The 16,609-nt window shown below is 25.7% G+C and overlaps 1 protein-coding gene across 3 annotated transcripts; it reads right to left on the bottom strand.

Moving 5' to 3' along the window:
* Positions 1-3,172: 3,172 nt before the first annotated feature.
* On the bottom strand, positions 3,173-16,248 carry LOC132924875 (SUMO-conjugating enzyme UBC9-B). Of its 3 annotated transcripts, none has more exons than XM_060989324.1 (6): positions 16,018-16,248; positions 5,124-5,193; positions 4,957-5,040; positions 4,072-4,189; positions 3,837-3,981; positions 3,173-3,392 (listed from the first exon to the last, which is right to left on the bottom strand). In XM_060989324.1, exons 2-6 carry the CDS (start codon positions 5,187-5,189, stop codon positions 3,326-3,328), a joined length of 480 nt encoding a protein of 159 aa, XP_060845307.1. In that variant the 5' UTR covers positions 5,190-5,193; positions 16,018-16,248; the 3' UTR covers positions 3,173-3,325. The 3 variants fall into 3 exon arrangements, with proteins under 3 accessions (XP_060845307.1, XP_060845315.1, XP_060845300.1); XM_060989332.1 differs by lacking the exon at positions 16,018-16,248 and adding an exon at positions 12,835-12,853; XM_060989317.1 differs by lacking the exon at positions 16,018-16,248 and adding an exon at positions 8,126-8,409.
* Positions 16,249-16,609: the final 361 nt, after the last annotated feature.

The following is a 16,609-nucleotide window of genomic DNA, read 5'->3' as shown; positions in this document are numbered from 1 at the left end:
AAAAATAATAAAAAACTACTTTTTTGACTAATTTTTTTTTTTAAGTGTGTTTTTGTACGCTGAAATTTTTGAACCAATCACATTTTGGCTATTGTACTTACTTTTTATGGGGTATAGCAAAAATACAGGAAAACAATTAATTTTTTCAAAAATTGCGGTATCCACGATAAAAATAGTAAAAACTACATTTTTGACTGATTTTTTTTTGTTGAAAAAGTTTATTTTTGTATGCTGAAGTTTTTGAAGGAAAACAATTTATTTGTTTGCGAGTAATCGCAATGAACGAATGACCCCATACAGTTTCGAGGTGCAATCAAAATGCAATTGATTTTACCCAGTGACATTTTAGGTGCTTTTGCATAGCAAATCAAGGCATGTTTTTTTTTTAAACAGTCCGAACAACACAAACGTCTGTATGTGCATTAAAAACACAGCATTATACTGAAATGTCATTTCAATAATCAACAATTTAAAAAAAAAAATCAATTGTTTTCCGATTTTTTTGGTATAACTTCCGAAATAAAAATAGCGACAATTTTTTCAAACACATTCAATTTCAGTGCCTTAAAACACACATTTTGAAAAATAAAAATTTGAAAGACAAGCTTGGGCTTATTTTCTTTTTGAATACTTATAATTTTGATGTATGTTTTGTGTTTGTACTTGTATAAGTTTTTCAAAACTTCAAAAAGTATAAAAATATTAGGGTGTGCTGAGTAAAAGTATTTTCCGAATGCTGAGTGAAACGACTCACAGGCATTTGTAGTAACTTTAGTATCGTCGGGCGCCAGCGGCCAGCGCAATAATGTATAACTTTACTTACCTTTTTGGACCTCAATGGCTCAATATCCTCCGGCACAGTTGATGCATAACCTTTTTGAATCCCATAATTTTTTTTCCTTACCAGTGATTTCTGGCGCAATTAACATATGCCCTAGCTACCATACATATAAAAAAATTCAGGGAGGTATTTACAAGAATTATGAAAATTAATATGAAGCCCATTAAGTAGGTATTTGTTATTAAATATCGGACGATATAATATATATATTATAGTTTTATTTTCTTACCTGTAATGGGCATACGGAAACTCCGGCAGTGGTAAAGCTTTCCCACATTAAATACGTTGACGATAAGTCGATGACATACGTCGAAATTGCTAAAGTTTATGTTAATTTAATGCGTCATTTAATCTAAAAATAATTTTATCTTCGTAATATATAAGTAGTATTTTAAGAGTAATAAGTTTTCGTAATACCATATACTTTATAGACAATTATAATTATATGACGCAGCTTTACGCCCTCATTTGTGGACTGATCAAATTGCAAATTCATACCAAACTACAAACGCTTATAAATCCTTTCAGTCATCTAAAAATTAATTTCACTAGTCACCTAAATATATATATTTTTTTGTAAAGTTTCTATCGAATTTTAAACCTAAACTTATGTAAAAGTTAACAGTATGTCAGTATATACATCATACACATGTATCAAATAATTTTTAAAAAAATGAGCGTTAGAAAATAGTATAAACTAGTAGTTTAATAGTTATAAACTTATAAATTATAATTATGGATAGGTATATTATATCAGACTTAAAATATTCTGAATAGCTACACATTTTATCATATTATTACGATAATTTAATGTAATACATATTACAATAAGCTTTATATACTTAAGTTTAAAGTTTTGGTATATTACACGTAACCTATTTTTCTCAATGTAAATGATTATTATTATAAAAATATGTTTGTTTTTAAATAATAATATATTATTAAGTATTAATTTAATACTGTTAACTGTTTTTCTATTCTAGCGGAGTTTACACTAAAAAAGGTACTCGTGGGCGAGTTTACGTACATCTTAAATATCAATGTTTTTGTTGAACATTAAACTTGAATAATTCATAATAATACAAAAATTATTATTAGTAAGAACAGTGTAACTAATAGCGCAGAAATCTGTATGTTAATTACTCAGCAGTAAGTCATTAAATAATGAGGTCTGAAACGGAGCGATTTCTTTATTTTTGTTGAGTGTGTTGTCTACTGGTCTCATATCTATGTATTATTTCTGTTTATTGAATAATTTATAATTAAATTATTATTTAACATATTATATTTTCAATATTATTACTTTGACTTATGGGCACGTTTATTTTAATTAATATCAAAATACTATATTAGCAATAAATATTATCGTTGCAAGTAATGAAATATCATTTTTATATAATATATATATTTAAGTTAATTTATCTTTGTTTTGGTTGGAAAAATGAAAGAAAGGTAATCAAAAATAAAATAAAATTGGGTGGCAAATTGTTAGTAACAAGTTTCAAATTTGATTAGTGGGTTAGAGATGGTGGTAGGGGAGAGGCGTGGTTGCTAGAGATCCTTGTCATACATTTCATTTTTTTCTTTGGCACCATTGATCATACCTAATTTATAATGCTTATTCGGATGGTAATTAGCAAACAAAAATTAAAATATAACGACAGTAACTAGAATACTATTAGGCAGTTTACTGTCCTAGCAAGCTGGATATATAATTTATCTTTATAAAATAATATAAAAATGTAAAAAATTATATAATGTAAAGTTTATGGTTTTCAATTTCAAGGTTGGATGTTTGATTCAATTTTTCTTAATTTAAAATATATTTTGCCATTCTCATTATGGTATCGTTATCTAGAAATTTACCATAAATAAAAATGATAATCCTAACCTAATGTATGAAAACATATAATATACCTAAATATTTGGTTCAACCAATCTTTGTAGATGCCTCAACAGTAGTAGAATAAGAATTTCAATCAAAAGTAAACAATTGATTGGTCATTTTAAATGTGTTCAGAAAAATATGCAATTTTACAAAATCAATCTCACATAAGCAAAAAATCAAGAAATTTAATTTAAAAATGACACTCAAGAGTTTTCAAAATAATTAACAATATCATGACTATGAGAGTCCTAATAAATTATGACCAATCATTATTCTACTTTTGTTTGTCTTAAATGTTTTTGTATAAGAAAAGTAGCAATTCAAATTTGTTTGTTCTCAAAATATTTATAAATACAATAAAGTAGTTAATATAAATAGTACAGCTATAATAATAATAATAAAAAAAGAATATAATCTTTTAATGTAAAAAAAAAAAAAAAAAAGAGAGAAGGCAACTGATCTTTAATGTTGAGTATGATACACATGGATATTTCTTACTGATTAACAGAGAAGTGAAAAACTTATTGAAAAATGTAACTATTTTAATAGGTTAAAGAAATAAATTCTTCTTCTTCTTCTCTCTTTGCCAACTATATTTATTCAGCTCTGGACATTGCTTTAGCTTGTGCTCGGACACGTTTGTCATATTCTACACGATTTTGGCTGTAAAAAAAAGATGAAATTAATATCTATTTTTACTTCAATTTAACATTAAATTAGCTTTAATATTATAATGAATTGTTTTATTATTTATATAAAGTATATATTATTCTATGTTTGTAAGTAGCTATCTATAATAATATTTAAATTGTATGCATATTTTCAATAAATGTTTATAGGTTGTAAAAAAATTGAAATATAATAAGAAGACATAAATATCATAAGTCTAGTTTTAAGTTAGATAATAGTTACTTCACTCTAATATTAATGATAATAACACAAGATTCGTTATTAATTACATAATATGTTTGTAATTTTGTATGATAGAGACAATACGTCATGTGAGTATAACTTATGGACCTTAAATGAATCTAATACTTTATAATAAATATTTTTAAAGCTGAACAGTATAATAAATTATGTTAATTTTTTTTTAAAAATTGTTACCAATAAATAGTGTATGCTTCTGCTTGAGCAGGATCTTTGATGTTTGGCTCGTTCAAAAGGTCTTGTATTCCCAACAATATCTGCTTAATAGTAATAGCTGGACGCCAATCTTTTTCTTCGTCCAATAATGATAAGCACACAGTACCTAGTTTTTAATCATAAATAATGATTATTGATATTTATTTAACTTAAAATTTTTTGTTATAGATGTGTATAAAAGATAGCATATACTTACCAGAGGGGTACACATTAGGATGGAATAATGGAGGTTCAAATTTGCATTTAGGTGGACTGGATGGATAATCGTCTTTAAAGATCATACGTAAAAAGTACATTCCATTTTCCCAAGGAGTCTAATAAAAACGTTAATAAAAAAAAATTATTTAAAATGTATCAATAATAATAATATATACATCAGACATATTTTAAGATTCTGAGCAAAGCAATAAATACATAGAATTTTAACATCCGGGCCGAATACAACTTTTTGCTTATTGACTGTTTTTAGTAACACTATATGTTTTCATCACATGCGTGTTTACGGATTGTACTTGTCATGCACAGGCCCGACTTGCAAAATTTAAAAAACAAAAATACAATTTCAGAAAAATATCAAGTAGCGTGCTATGTTGTCTGAAGACACTTATTGTAGAAAAACATTCTCCGATCATAAACTTTAAGGAAAGGTCTCTGGTAACAAATTGAATTTACTTGGTATTTTACAAAAAATAGAAATTGCATACAACTTTTCAAGATAATCAGAATAAAGAAAAATATTAAAAAATGAAAAAAATTTTTTTTTTAAGTTATACAAATTAATCTTAATACACTATTGTTTAGTATTAAAATAAATAGTTAGGAAATATATTTTGTCTTGAAGTAGAATACACCAGACAGCGACCAGTTTCTGTCTGGTGGCGCACATCTCCCGCATAACGTTATATGTAGTGACTGATGGAAGGGAAAAAAGTTTGCACCACTGGTGTATTCTACTTTGAGACAGAGTATAGATACATGCTCAATGCTGTGTAACATGAATTTAATTAAGTGAATATTTCTTTAGTATCTTGCTACTCTATCAGTAATAAGTAAATAACAAATCAATTTCATTAATACTCACACTCTTTCTACCAGGTATATAGCATTCCCAAACCATGAGGTTCAATGAACCATCTGGATTTTTGCCTGGTTTAGCAACAAAACCCTTAAGAAAAAAAGTTTCAAATTATTAAATGTATTTTTTTTTATGTATTATAATAGTATTGTTTGATACTATGTAGTACTTACAAATGGATGATCTTTCCTCCATCCCTTACGTTCTTCAGATAAACGAGTTAATGCAATACCGGACATTATTCTGGAAACAATATAACCCAAAATATAATTTAAGTACACATATTTAAAAATGTATTAAAATTTCATTCAATAATCAATCATTTAGCTTTATTAAATATTTTACATTGACTAATAACCAATAAATATTTTAAATATTATCTCTAGAAACTAGTATTTTAGTATTGAAATTTATGAAATTACTCATTTACAGTTTAAATTGAAAACTACATTTGATCTTAGTCGCTAAGTTGGGGAAAAATTGACCTGAATATTATAATAAAAAAATAAATAATATGGTAACAAAACCCATTTTTTTTCTACCATACCAGAAAAAAAGTTAAACAATTATGTATACCTATTTCAATTTAATATTTTATAGCACACATCTATAAAATGAAAGAACTCATATGAGTTGGTTTCATTAACACATAAATTACTAAAATTCACATTTAACTATTCCAATTATGTGCCAAAGGCTTAAATATTAAATAAAATTTGATAACGATGGTATAAGCAATTTATAGGAATATAATTCATCAGTGTCAAATGCGATCAATCTACTATAATTTAATGGTCTACAATATGTTGTGTTACTACCAATAATTATAAAGACCACATTTACAGGGCCACAAATTTAAATCCATACTAATCCATACACATTGAATTTTTTAGTGTATTAAAAAATAAAAATATTCTATACATATCAATGAAGTATCTCTTTGCTTGAAAGGAAGTTCAAAGAAGAATGATAGATTTATGCATCCATCAAAGGATTAGATTTTTGATGATTTTCTAACATTTATGAAGGCAATTTACTAATTGCACCTAAAATTAATTTGTTATATACCAATTGCGCTCTATACATTTTAGGATCGATAAACCAATTGCGCTCAAAACATTATACAATCACTAAGGAAAATATATTAGTTATAATTATAATATATTAAATGAAAGCACTAACCGATTTTTTTTGTAAGTATTATAACTAATATAATATATTAATATACCTAAAAAAATACTTTTTTTTTTGTGTTTTACAAGTTACTTTTTAATCGTCAATTATTCAAAATTAAATACCAGTTACATTAAATTACAATTAGTTTCATAAAATTCCTAATACTGCTGTTATAAAATATATTAAACATAACCTAACCAGTTACTTTAACCAGTAATCCTCGCAGTAATCAATTGATCAATAAATAAGTTTTAATTTTTAAGCATTTTAGTAAATGTTATACAAGCACAATTGGTATACTATTTCTAAAATATAAGGAGTGCAATTGGTATACTGACCCTAAACAAAAATTTTGTGTTAGGCGCAGTTGGTCTATACTCGATATCAAAACTACTTTTTGTAAGTAATTAATATAATATTTGATAATAATAACTTTTTTTAAATTATAAATATAACTTGTTCATTTTTTTTTTTTTTTTAAATAATATTTAATTAAGTTTACTTTAATAAATTACCTATATAAACTTAGTGTATTTTTTTTTTTAGTTAATTACATACAATTTATCAACTAATGAATTGATAATAATCAAAATTAAAGCTAAAAATGTCATTACGATTATCAAGGAAGAAATTTGAGTGTATCGATCAGTATTGGTTTAATATTAAGCGTTCAAAGATTTACGCAAGTAATATGCAAGCCGTTTCAAAGAGACTAATACGAGTTAGTACATAATTACTCGATACTGATATATATATACATGTTAAATTTTTATTCTTAAAAATATTGTATCCAAGTTTAATCTTTAGATTACAATAATTCTAATTTTTTAACAAGTTATTAGTATTTAATAATGCTATTAACTCTCATAAATTAAAACTTAATAAAATACCAACATAAAGAATATAGTTAATGTTCTAATATTAAAACTTTTATAATAAAGTTCACTTGGATATTAGATCATTAACACAAAATTGAAACTGTTGAACGGGAATTCGCTATTATAGATTAAGACTGATAAAATACATAGATACACATAGATGTGACGTTTACTTAATTTAGCTACTATATAGTAGCTAAATTACCTACAGAACATACACGAGTTGAAAATATAAGTGCCCAAATTTATTGCCTAAAAATTCGAGTAAAAGTTAATTAAAAAGTATTCAATAAATTATTAAATATTAAGCTTGCAATTTAAACTAAATTTATAAATATATCTAATTAAAGAGGATGCCATACCCACATGTATTGTTTCTCTCTTACATATATGTAACATAGCAAATTTTTATATTCAGCAGATCACATTTAACTCCATTAATTTAAAAATAAGACTGAATCGACCTATTATGAAACTTGATGGTAAGAATATTATTTGTTGTTATTTTTTCAATTATTCAGTTTTTAAGTGAGTTACGAGCATTTTTAATTTACGTTATATTATAATATACGCATCTTGACAACAAATTGAACAAATGTAAAAATCTAAAATACGAATACAGATAATATTCTTACCATCAAATTTCATAATAGATCGATTCACTAATTTTTAAACAAACGGATCTAAATCTAACTGTAATCTACCGAGTTTAAGTTTGCTGTTAAGTACGTGTAAGACGGAGACAACACATGTGGGTATGGAGTACTCTTAAATGAATAAAATATCTGTTAGAATAATAAAACATCAAAAATACATTTGTTTAGTGATTTGTCGTAGAAGACGCGACGTTCATTTTGAAGTCGATGATGTTTGGCTATGCCCACATGGGGTAATCATTTAATTCAACACATCGCTCGGACATCATATCTACCGTACGCGTCTCAACAAGACAATACACACATAAAACCACAAAAATACGGACATCGAGCTATTCCAGAAATCAAATCGAAAAAGAATGAACGGAAAACACGCACAAAAAGTTAGTGGTTAGACCTGAACACTACCGCGCAGCAAAACGCATTAAATGCGATTACGCGGTGCGTAAAATGAACCAAACTTACGAATTGTCTGGATCAAACGGACGGTCAGCGGATTGTGCACGATATGAATTTCTTCAAACACTTGCAAAGTGAACAGCGGCGCAAAAAGGAGCCTGTGTAAATCCGAAACGATCAACAGACGACGGCGTTAAACCCACCGGAGATTTCAGTTATCAAAACGCTTATGGAGGTCCTGACAGACAGTATGAACGGGGAACGCTGAACGGACAACAAAAACACAAGCGGGCGGCGGATTATGCTTCTACCAGCCGGACGTAAACGAGAACCAAGGAAGTGGGAACTGTATTAAATGCGAATAAAGGAATGGAGTGGGGCAGTAGGCAAACAATAATACGGAACGCGTAGACTGAGTAGACAGTGTGGCTGCTTTGGGAGATATCACGATCAACAGTTGTCGGCTTGGGGGACGCGAAATTTACAAACAAAAATTTTAACTACCTATTTCTAATAATTTATGTCAAAAAATAACAAAAGCAAAACAGTTTTTAAGTTTCGAAACATTCGCCTATTTTTCCTATCCTCGTGACACAAAAACTAACAGAACTAAAATATAGTTTTTTAGAAAGTCTGGCAACACGGTAATAAAAGAACGCCGTTGCCAAATTCAAAGGAAAAAATGTATCAGGTTGGCCAATAAAAGTTTGTTGTGTATACAAAACAAATGTACAGTACTGAATTTTCAAAGAAAAACCGTTAGATGTTTGGAATGTTGAAAGCGGCAAGCCTCACTATCGTTCTCGTAGCCCTTAGGATTATATGCCTCTCAAATTGGAAAGTATTTACGCTATAGAATATAGATCTATACTCTGTCCAGCGAGAGAACGCGCCGCAAACCAACCAAAATCAGTTATTCTGCGCATTCCCCAATGATACCCAACTATAAGTAAACCAGTTTTGATAGCATGGTGACGCGGGGAGGATGCGCAGAATCGGCGCGTTCTCTCGCTGGACGGACCATAGTATAGATAATACAAATTATAAATATATTATTATAGTTTACACTAACCTAACATTTGCAGCAGATAAGATGCAAGTGTAATAAGTGTAATAATCGTACAGTTGGTATAGCAATTGTCAACAAATTTTAAGTACTTAACCCAGAAATAAATGAATGGCATTAAAAATATACTTAAATTAAATAAATATTTTTAATTCTTTTTTTTATATCTTCTCAAAAGAAAAATCAATTTGTTTTTTTTTTAAAGTAGTATTATAAGAAATAATATTCCAAAACATACTATTTCAAAGAACTTAATATTTAAAAAAAAATCAGTTTTCGTCATTATTTTATTTAACTACATAATCTCCTTCAATGATAATTAATCATTTAAATAGACAAAATTGAAAATTCATATCAATTGATTTTTAATTAATACATAAATTCAATATTTTTTTAGACAAAACTTGAAAAAAAAAATAAAATCATAAATTTTATCCAAACCATACTATTTTCATAAAAAGTTTGTTTTATTTGAAATCGAGGGAAAACATATTTGTTTAATTTATTTTGCTCTTTTCCAAAATGTATTAAATCTATCAAGTGTGTTTTGCTCTAAAATAAGAAAATTACAATTGATTATAGTAATTTAGTGATTACTTTATTATGTAGGTTTCTTCAACATGTTATTCAAAAAAAGAGAGAAAAAAATGTTCATAATAAACTATAAAAACTTAAAAACATCATCAAATTATTAATTAATTAATTATTATATTTTTATTAAAACAAAACATTTATTTTTCAAATAATATTAATAAAATAACAAGCAATTAAAATATTAAATAACCATTTAAAATTAAAAAATAAGTTGCTGAGTATTAAAAATTTAAATAATTAAATTACAAAATACTCAAAAATGACAACAATATTGTTTTTAGAATATAACATTCATACATCATCTTCTTCATTATAGTCAATATTACTATTAACATCATATATTATTATTTCCTTAACGATTATAGTATAAAATTGCTCAGCTTCATTGGTATCAATTTAATCTTGGTATCCCTTTTTCCTCCTTTTATTTCTTCAGGTCTTTCATGATTTACTTATATTTTTTAAAAATGATAATAAATGTAAATGTAAACAAGAAATAGAAATAAATGATTTTTAACAAACTGGTACTTCCATTAATTGACATTATAAGACTATAAAATATTTTATAACAAATCAAACTTAATTATATATTTATCTTATATATAATTAATTGATTTTCTTCTTTTCTTAGATTTTTCTTTTTCGGATCATTTACTGATAAACAATTAAATAAAAATGTATTTTGATCTATTTAGTTTTTGACTTATTCAATTTTTTTTTTTTTAATTGTCTATATCAATATTGCTCAATTGGTTTACTTAACAAAATATATAAGTTTAACTTCTCAAATAATTACATTTAATCCACCAGCTATCTTCAATACAATTTTCTTCAAGTCTTTTTGTTCCTCTAATAGTCTAGTATATTAAATTATAGGTTCGGTGTACTCGAAATCTGCAATTATTGACAGCTTAAAAACACTGATTTATATTATTATTCATAATAGTTAGTCATCAATATTATCCAATGTCAAGTCAAAGTCAAGTTAAATTTTAATAGAAATGTGATCATTGATATAGATTTTTAAATCAATCCTTTGCTAGAAAAAAATTAAGAATGTTATTATCCAACAATTATTCTTTCTGCAAAAGAAACAAAATAATATCACTTTAACATAATATTATTTAAAAATACATAATTGGTTTTTGAATCAAGTTCATTTGTGCAAGTAAATAATAAATACAAATACTTTAAAAATAATTCAATAATTTGTATTATATATAGTATGGTATGTAGAAATTATTAAATAAAAATGTTTGAATCATATCAACTATGGTGATAAATTAGAATATTTTACTAAAATCATACCTAGTCATTATTAATTGAGCTTTTACAGCGATATTAACAAGAATTAAAAAATAAGAAGTAAAAATAAAGTAAAATTAAACTTGAAATTTGAAGTTCATAGTTTTTTAATTCAATATGGATTTTTTTTTACTGTATACAAGTTCCGTGATTTGTATTTTTTTGTCCATTGGATTTAAATGTTAAGTAATAATGAAATTTAAGCCATAAAGTATATTGTTTTAATCGTTATTTTTTTTAAAAGTAAATCTTACTTTAGTGTTATTTTCATAATTGAAGTTAAGGGATTTACTTTTGGGCAATCCAATAGTTTTGTCTTTGTTTTGTATGTTGTATATTATCAACTTAAAATATTATTTATACACATTATATACCTAGCCACCAAAACCGCAATTGAAAAAGAAATTTTGGGGGATCCAACATTTTTTTCTTCAATTTACCTTCCTCCCAGTTATGCCATGTCTATCCAGGTTTCATGAATTCTTAAATAAAATAAAGACTGAATCTTAAGAAGCCTTTCTAGTAACAAAATTCAAACCGTAAAAAACATACTTTCGTAATTCCCATTTTCTTCAGCTCTCGGTAGTTATGGAAACATAATTTTTTCAACAAAATAAACTTGAAAAGTTCTACTAAATAGCTACATTACAGATTTTTGAATTTTTTTTTCAATCCAATTATAATTGCATTTGAAATTTTCAAAAGATGAAACATTTCAACTATTAATAGATCATAATACTTTTTTAGTTAGAATTAGTTTAATTATTATATTATTTTTATAGATATATTTAATATTGTGTATAGTATAAATTTCATTAGGAACATAAATAGCATACATAGCATTATAAATAGGTAATAAATATGTCTAGTTCATTTATAAATTCAATATTAAAAGCATATTGTATTCACTATTCATCTTATAAATATTTTAAATTGTATTAAATCGTATGCATAATATTATTAAAATTTACAAAATTAAATACAATATATTTGGGTAGATAATAATATTTTAAAGATTTATTGGTACTGAATACCATGAGCTCAATTCCATTATCTCTACTACCTCCTCAAAGTCACGACCAACATGAATTTATCATTTATATAATTAATATAATGCCATGGCCCATGATTCATATTCAAATGCTGTTTACAAAATTTAATGGAGGTCATTTCTGCACTCCAGCAATATATAAAACAAAGTATTGTTAAAAAAGACAGACGACTATTTTCAAACCAATTACCAATAGGTACACACATTTCTTTTATGTTGACATGTCTTATTGCATTATATTGCATTTCCAAAAAACTTCATTTTTATCTATGTATGATTTTTTTATGACCATTTTTACATTGACGGTGTCTTGGAAGTAAACCCTTTTCTTAAAATAATACAATGGCATCTTTTTCACTATTCGGTAAATTCCAAAGATTCATAATTATAAATACTGAATTATAACTAAAATAATAAATTTGAACGTCAGTTAGATACAACTAATAGATACTATCGTTTAACAGTGCTGATGACGGAGATTGACTGAAGACAACGGTCGTCAATATGTATCGTCTAGATAATCGAGTTAGACCAGCGGTAGTCGCAGCATCGACCGGTAGTTGGGATAACAGAAAAGTACTGATTTATTAATATTATTAATATTAAGTTAATTTTAAAATTTAACATTATTTAATTTCTAATATGTAAAATAATTTAATAACTTCAAATATCTCACTAATTAGTTAATAAGCAAAAAAATCTTGAATCCTTAATTAAAACACGAATATCGGAATATGACTTATGACTATTATGACGTACCTATACTGTCGAAAATTTTGTAACCATAAACTCACTTTACTCTGTAAATTGTATGAATAACCATCAGAATTTCTTAAAAATGTATACCATAATAATCAATATTTAGGCCAACAGTGGTAAATGTGCTTCTGAAAATGTTATCCTGAACTTTATTTTTTTGACTTCCACCCTACACATAAAAAAAAAATTATACATCGTTTATTAACTTTTACTGTACAATTTGAAAATAATAAATTTACTTAAGAACTAAATAACTATTATTTAATTTATAAAGTATTACACCTACCTCTTGATGGTATTTTTAAAAGTAATTAAGTACTTATTATAAATGACAAAAACAACATTCTCTTGGCTCTAGTGCCTTTACTGTAATTGTCATACTTAACAATTATTTAATATTACAAAAAAAAAATCACATAATATAATTTTTTAATAATTTAAAAACACAAATATGGTAAAATTAATTAATTTACTCTAATTATTTAATTACTACTAATTAAAAAAAATGTAAAATATCACAATATGCAACACTATCAAACATTAGTAAACAGTAAATACCACCATAATAACTGAACTTACTGAACCCCAGAATAAAACTGAACTATTAAGTTGATAACTTTTCTATTAATAGAAATTTTAACAAAGTAATTAATTTAAACTCCGAGTATGTAATATCACAATATACCAATGACAATGTCCATATTGTTTAATTAAAAATTGAATCTAAGTTCTAAATAATAAAATTAAGTAAAAATAGCATTGGGAATAATGAATAACTAAAACAAATAGTAAGTTTTGAATGAAATGTATAATAGTATATACAGTTGGTTTTGAATTAACCAGTAATCACAGATTTATATGTGTGAGTGTATGACATTATGTACATATGTGACATAAATTACACATTTCAAAATCGATTTTTTTGTGAGAGAAGATAATCAATTGTAAAACTGGTAGTTTCAATCAATTTTCTTTCTTTCAATATAATCAGTGAAAAACCCAATTTTTGGAATATCACTCATCATAATATACGGATCAACTAGAACTAAAATTATAAATTTGATACACATCGTTTTTTTTATTTATAAGAAAATTTTAGCATTAAAAACTTAAAGTAAACAGTAGTTTGTCGACAATCAGAAATTAATATTCCCTCTTTTTAAAAAGTTGAGCATGCCACTAATTCAGTAGGTACCCAAAACTTGAATAAATAATCGGACACAAAACTCTAAAAATTAAAGATGATTAAGCTAATTATTGTTTGATAGTATCTATTAGAAATATTTTTATTTATGATATTAACTGAATTCTTTAAGTTTAAATAATATTGTTGCCTATCACTACCATTTATGTGATTATGCCACAAATTGCAGAAAACAAAAATGAAATTTTCATTGTATTTGTTGTTAATTAATTTATATGTATATATATACATGAATATATTATAAGTACTATACTCAATTATATCAAACCATTAGAAGATGTTTAATTAAAAAACTTTAATTTCCATTTTCATAAGTCTTTAGCCTTATAGAACAATTTTAATACAAATTACAATAATAAGTAATCCATTTTAATTTTAAATACTAGAGTACAAGACACAACACAACTACATTATACTTTACAGATAAAGCATGATAGAAAACATCAATATATTATTATGTACAATACAATAATAATTAAATACTAATTAAATAATCAACACATAACATTAGTACATAAAACATTGTGTACTAGTTATTTATAGCTCATTTCATTTTGCAATAAGATTAAATACCCATATAAAATCATGTATAACACTAAATAAACAACATTCTGATTAAAAAGTTAGTAGAACTCATTTTAAATTAATAGATAAGCTGGTAATTTTATAACTTTTTTTATAACTGAACATAATTATAACAATAATATCTAAGAATAAAAATTACATATTTCAATTTATGTAGATTCTAATTATCCACATTTTATTTCATTTTTAATTTATTTGGTACAATAATAAATATTATGTTAATTATCGTTTATCAATGATTATTAAACATAATTCTAAAATTGGTTTTGAGTCTTTTAACGAAAAAAACTAATTTTTATGTTCAAACCACAGAATACATTTGGATAAAAGTAACAACTTTTATATCGTTCACAAAAACCAATTTTAATAACGTTAGTTTATCACAAAGGCATCATTTGGTGGGTAGCACGGTGGGCATTTGCCCCCCCCCTTGTTATTAACGGGCCGGATATGTGTTAGTTTTGGTATATTTTGTTTTATTTTTTGTTAATGTTTTATATTTATATTTTGCGCTAATAGGACATAAATTGAGGTAAAATTCCCCTCAAAATAAGTCATCATATAGTAGCTAATAGCATTGAATATATACAATATATAATCAATGTTAATAGGTAATATTGGGTATTCCTCTGCATATTATATATTATGTATTATTTAGTCATTGTTATCTCTCAAAGAAATATGTTATTTAGAGTAATCACGGTTATCTCAGATAACTACTAATTACTACCCCAGTATGTATAAAATTATGTAAGAAGCATGGGCAGACATTTGATTAAATTTTTTTATTTTTTTGGTAGGGGAGGGCTATAATAATCCAATGTAAAGTGAACTGCAAGGACTTTGCCCTTGCCACCCTTCTCTAATTTCTATACACAAGTATAACATAATAGGTATTACCTTCGATTTTTGGGGGGCTATGGTAGCTATGGGCTATGGTAAGAAGGCTGTTTATATTGAGTTAAAAATGTTAGAAAGTGTTTTTTATTTTTTATTATGGATCGGTCAAAACTTTTACACCCCCCTCCCCTCTCAAAAATAAAAATGACGCGATTAGTTTATCAAACTAATTTTTAGCGAGAAATAAGAGTAAAAACTATCATAAACAAAACCAGTCAAGATAATATTTGATTAATAAAGTCTTTGTTGGTCTCAAACTCTATCCGATACTAATGATACTATTTTTACCAAAATGCTCAATTTCAGCTATAAATAATTACAATTATTAATAATATAAAATATAGAAGATTAAAACTATAGGTACATACATAAAATTAAACTTACAAATGTGAACTTATAAAAGATTAGTTTGATATTCATAATCATATGAACTATACCCTACCCTATAACCTTTGCAAAATAATCAAATCATTAATCAATAATAATTTACCAACCTTTAATCGCCAAAATTTTCGATGTATTGCGTAGATATATAATTAAAAAAAAAATTGAAATTGTTTATAACACTAGTGACTAATGGTAAAACATTTATAAAAATTTAAGGAAACATAAAATGAGGACGTTTAACATCCAGACTCCAGAGAGAGTCGTGTACTTACACGATCTAGAAAAAGATCAACACACCAAATCACAAAGAAATATAGATTACAGACTACAAAAATACAAATCAAAAAATGCTTTAATCCCACTTTAATCTCTTATCGACGTCTAATGATAATAATTTACAGCCATACATTTATATATATACTGTGACGTGTTTTCCCAAGAGATTTATATTATTCTTCAAATATCATATTAATAGCGCGATCTGCTAGCGTTACAAAACTATATCGTTATTGAAAAATATAAGGCACAGAATAAGTGTCTGCTAGATGGCATTAAATATATCTGTTCAATTTATTTGAATAATCCAAGTTCCAATGAAATACAGTATAACCATCAAATAACTACACTCCTTGTTAAATGCCGACAAAATATAGCAACTATGACACCAAAAATTAAAATAACATCACTAGATTAACCGGT

This window comes from Rhopalosiphum padi, chromosome 1 (genome assembly GCF_020882245.1).
Source record: "Rhopalosiphum padi isolate XX-2018 chromosome 1, ASM2088224v1, whole genome shotgun sequence".
NCBI lineage: Eukaryota > Metazoa > Arthropoda > Insecta > Hemiptera > Aphididae > Rhopalosiphum > Rhopalosiphum padi.
The sequence above is the reverse complement of the archived record's forward strand: the minus strand, read 5'-3'. Positions and strand labels throughout refer to the sequence as shown.

What these genes read in the sequence shown, in the direction of transcription:
- LOC132924875 (XM_060989324.1), bottom strand. Translation starts at nt 5,189, where the DNA reads ATGTCCGGTATTGCATTAACTCGTTTATCTGAAGAACGTAAGGGATGG. An exon ending in GGAGGAAAGATCATCCATTT is followed by an intron (nt 5,041 to 5,123) that starts GTAAGTACTACA and finishes TTTTTTCTTAAG; the next exon opens with GGTTTTGTTGCTAAACCAGG. An exon ending in GAAGCATACACTATTTATTG is followed by an intron (nt 3,393 to 3,836) that starts GTAACAATTTTT and finishes TTTTTTTTACAG; the next exon opens with CCAAAATCGTGTAGAATATG.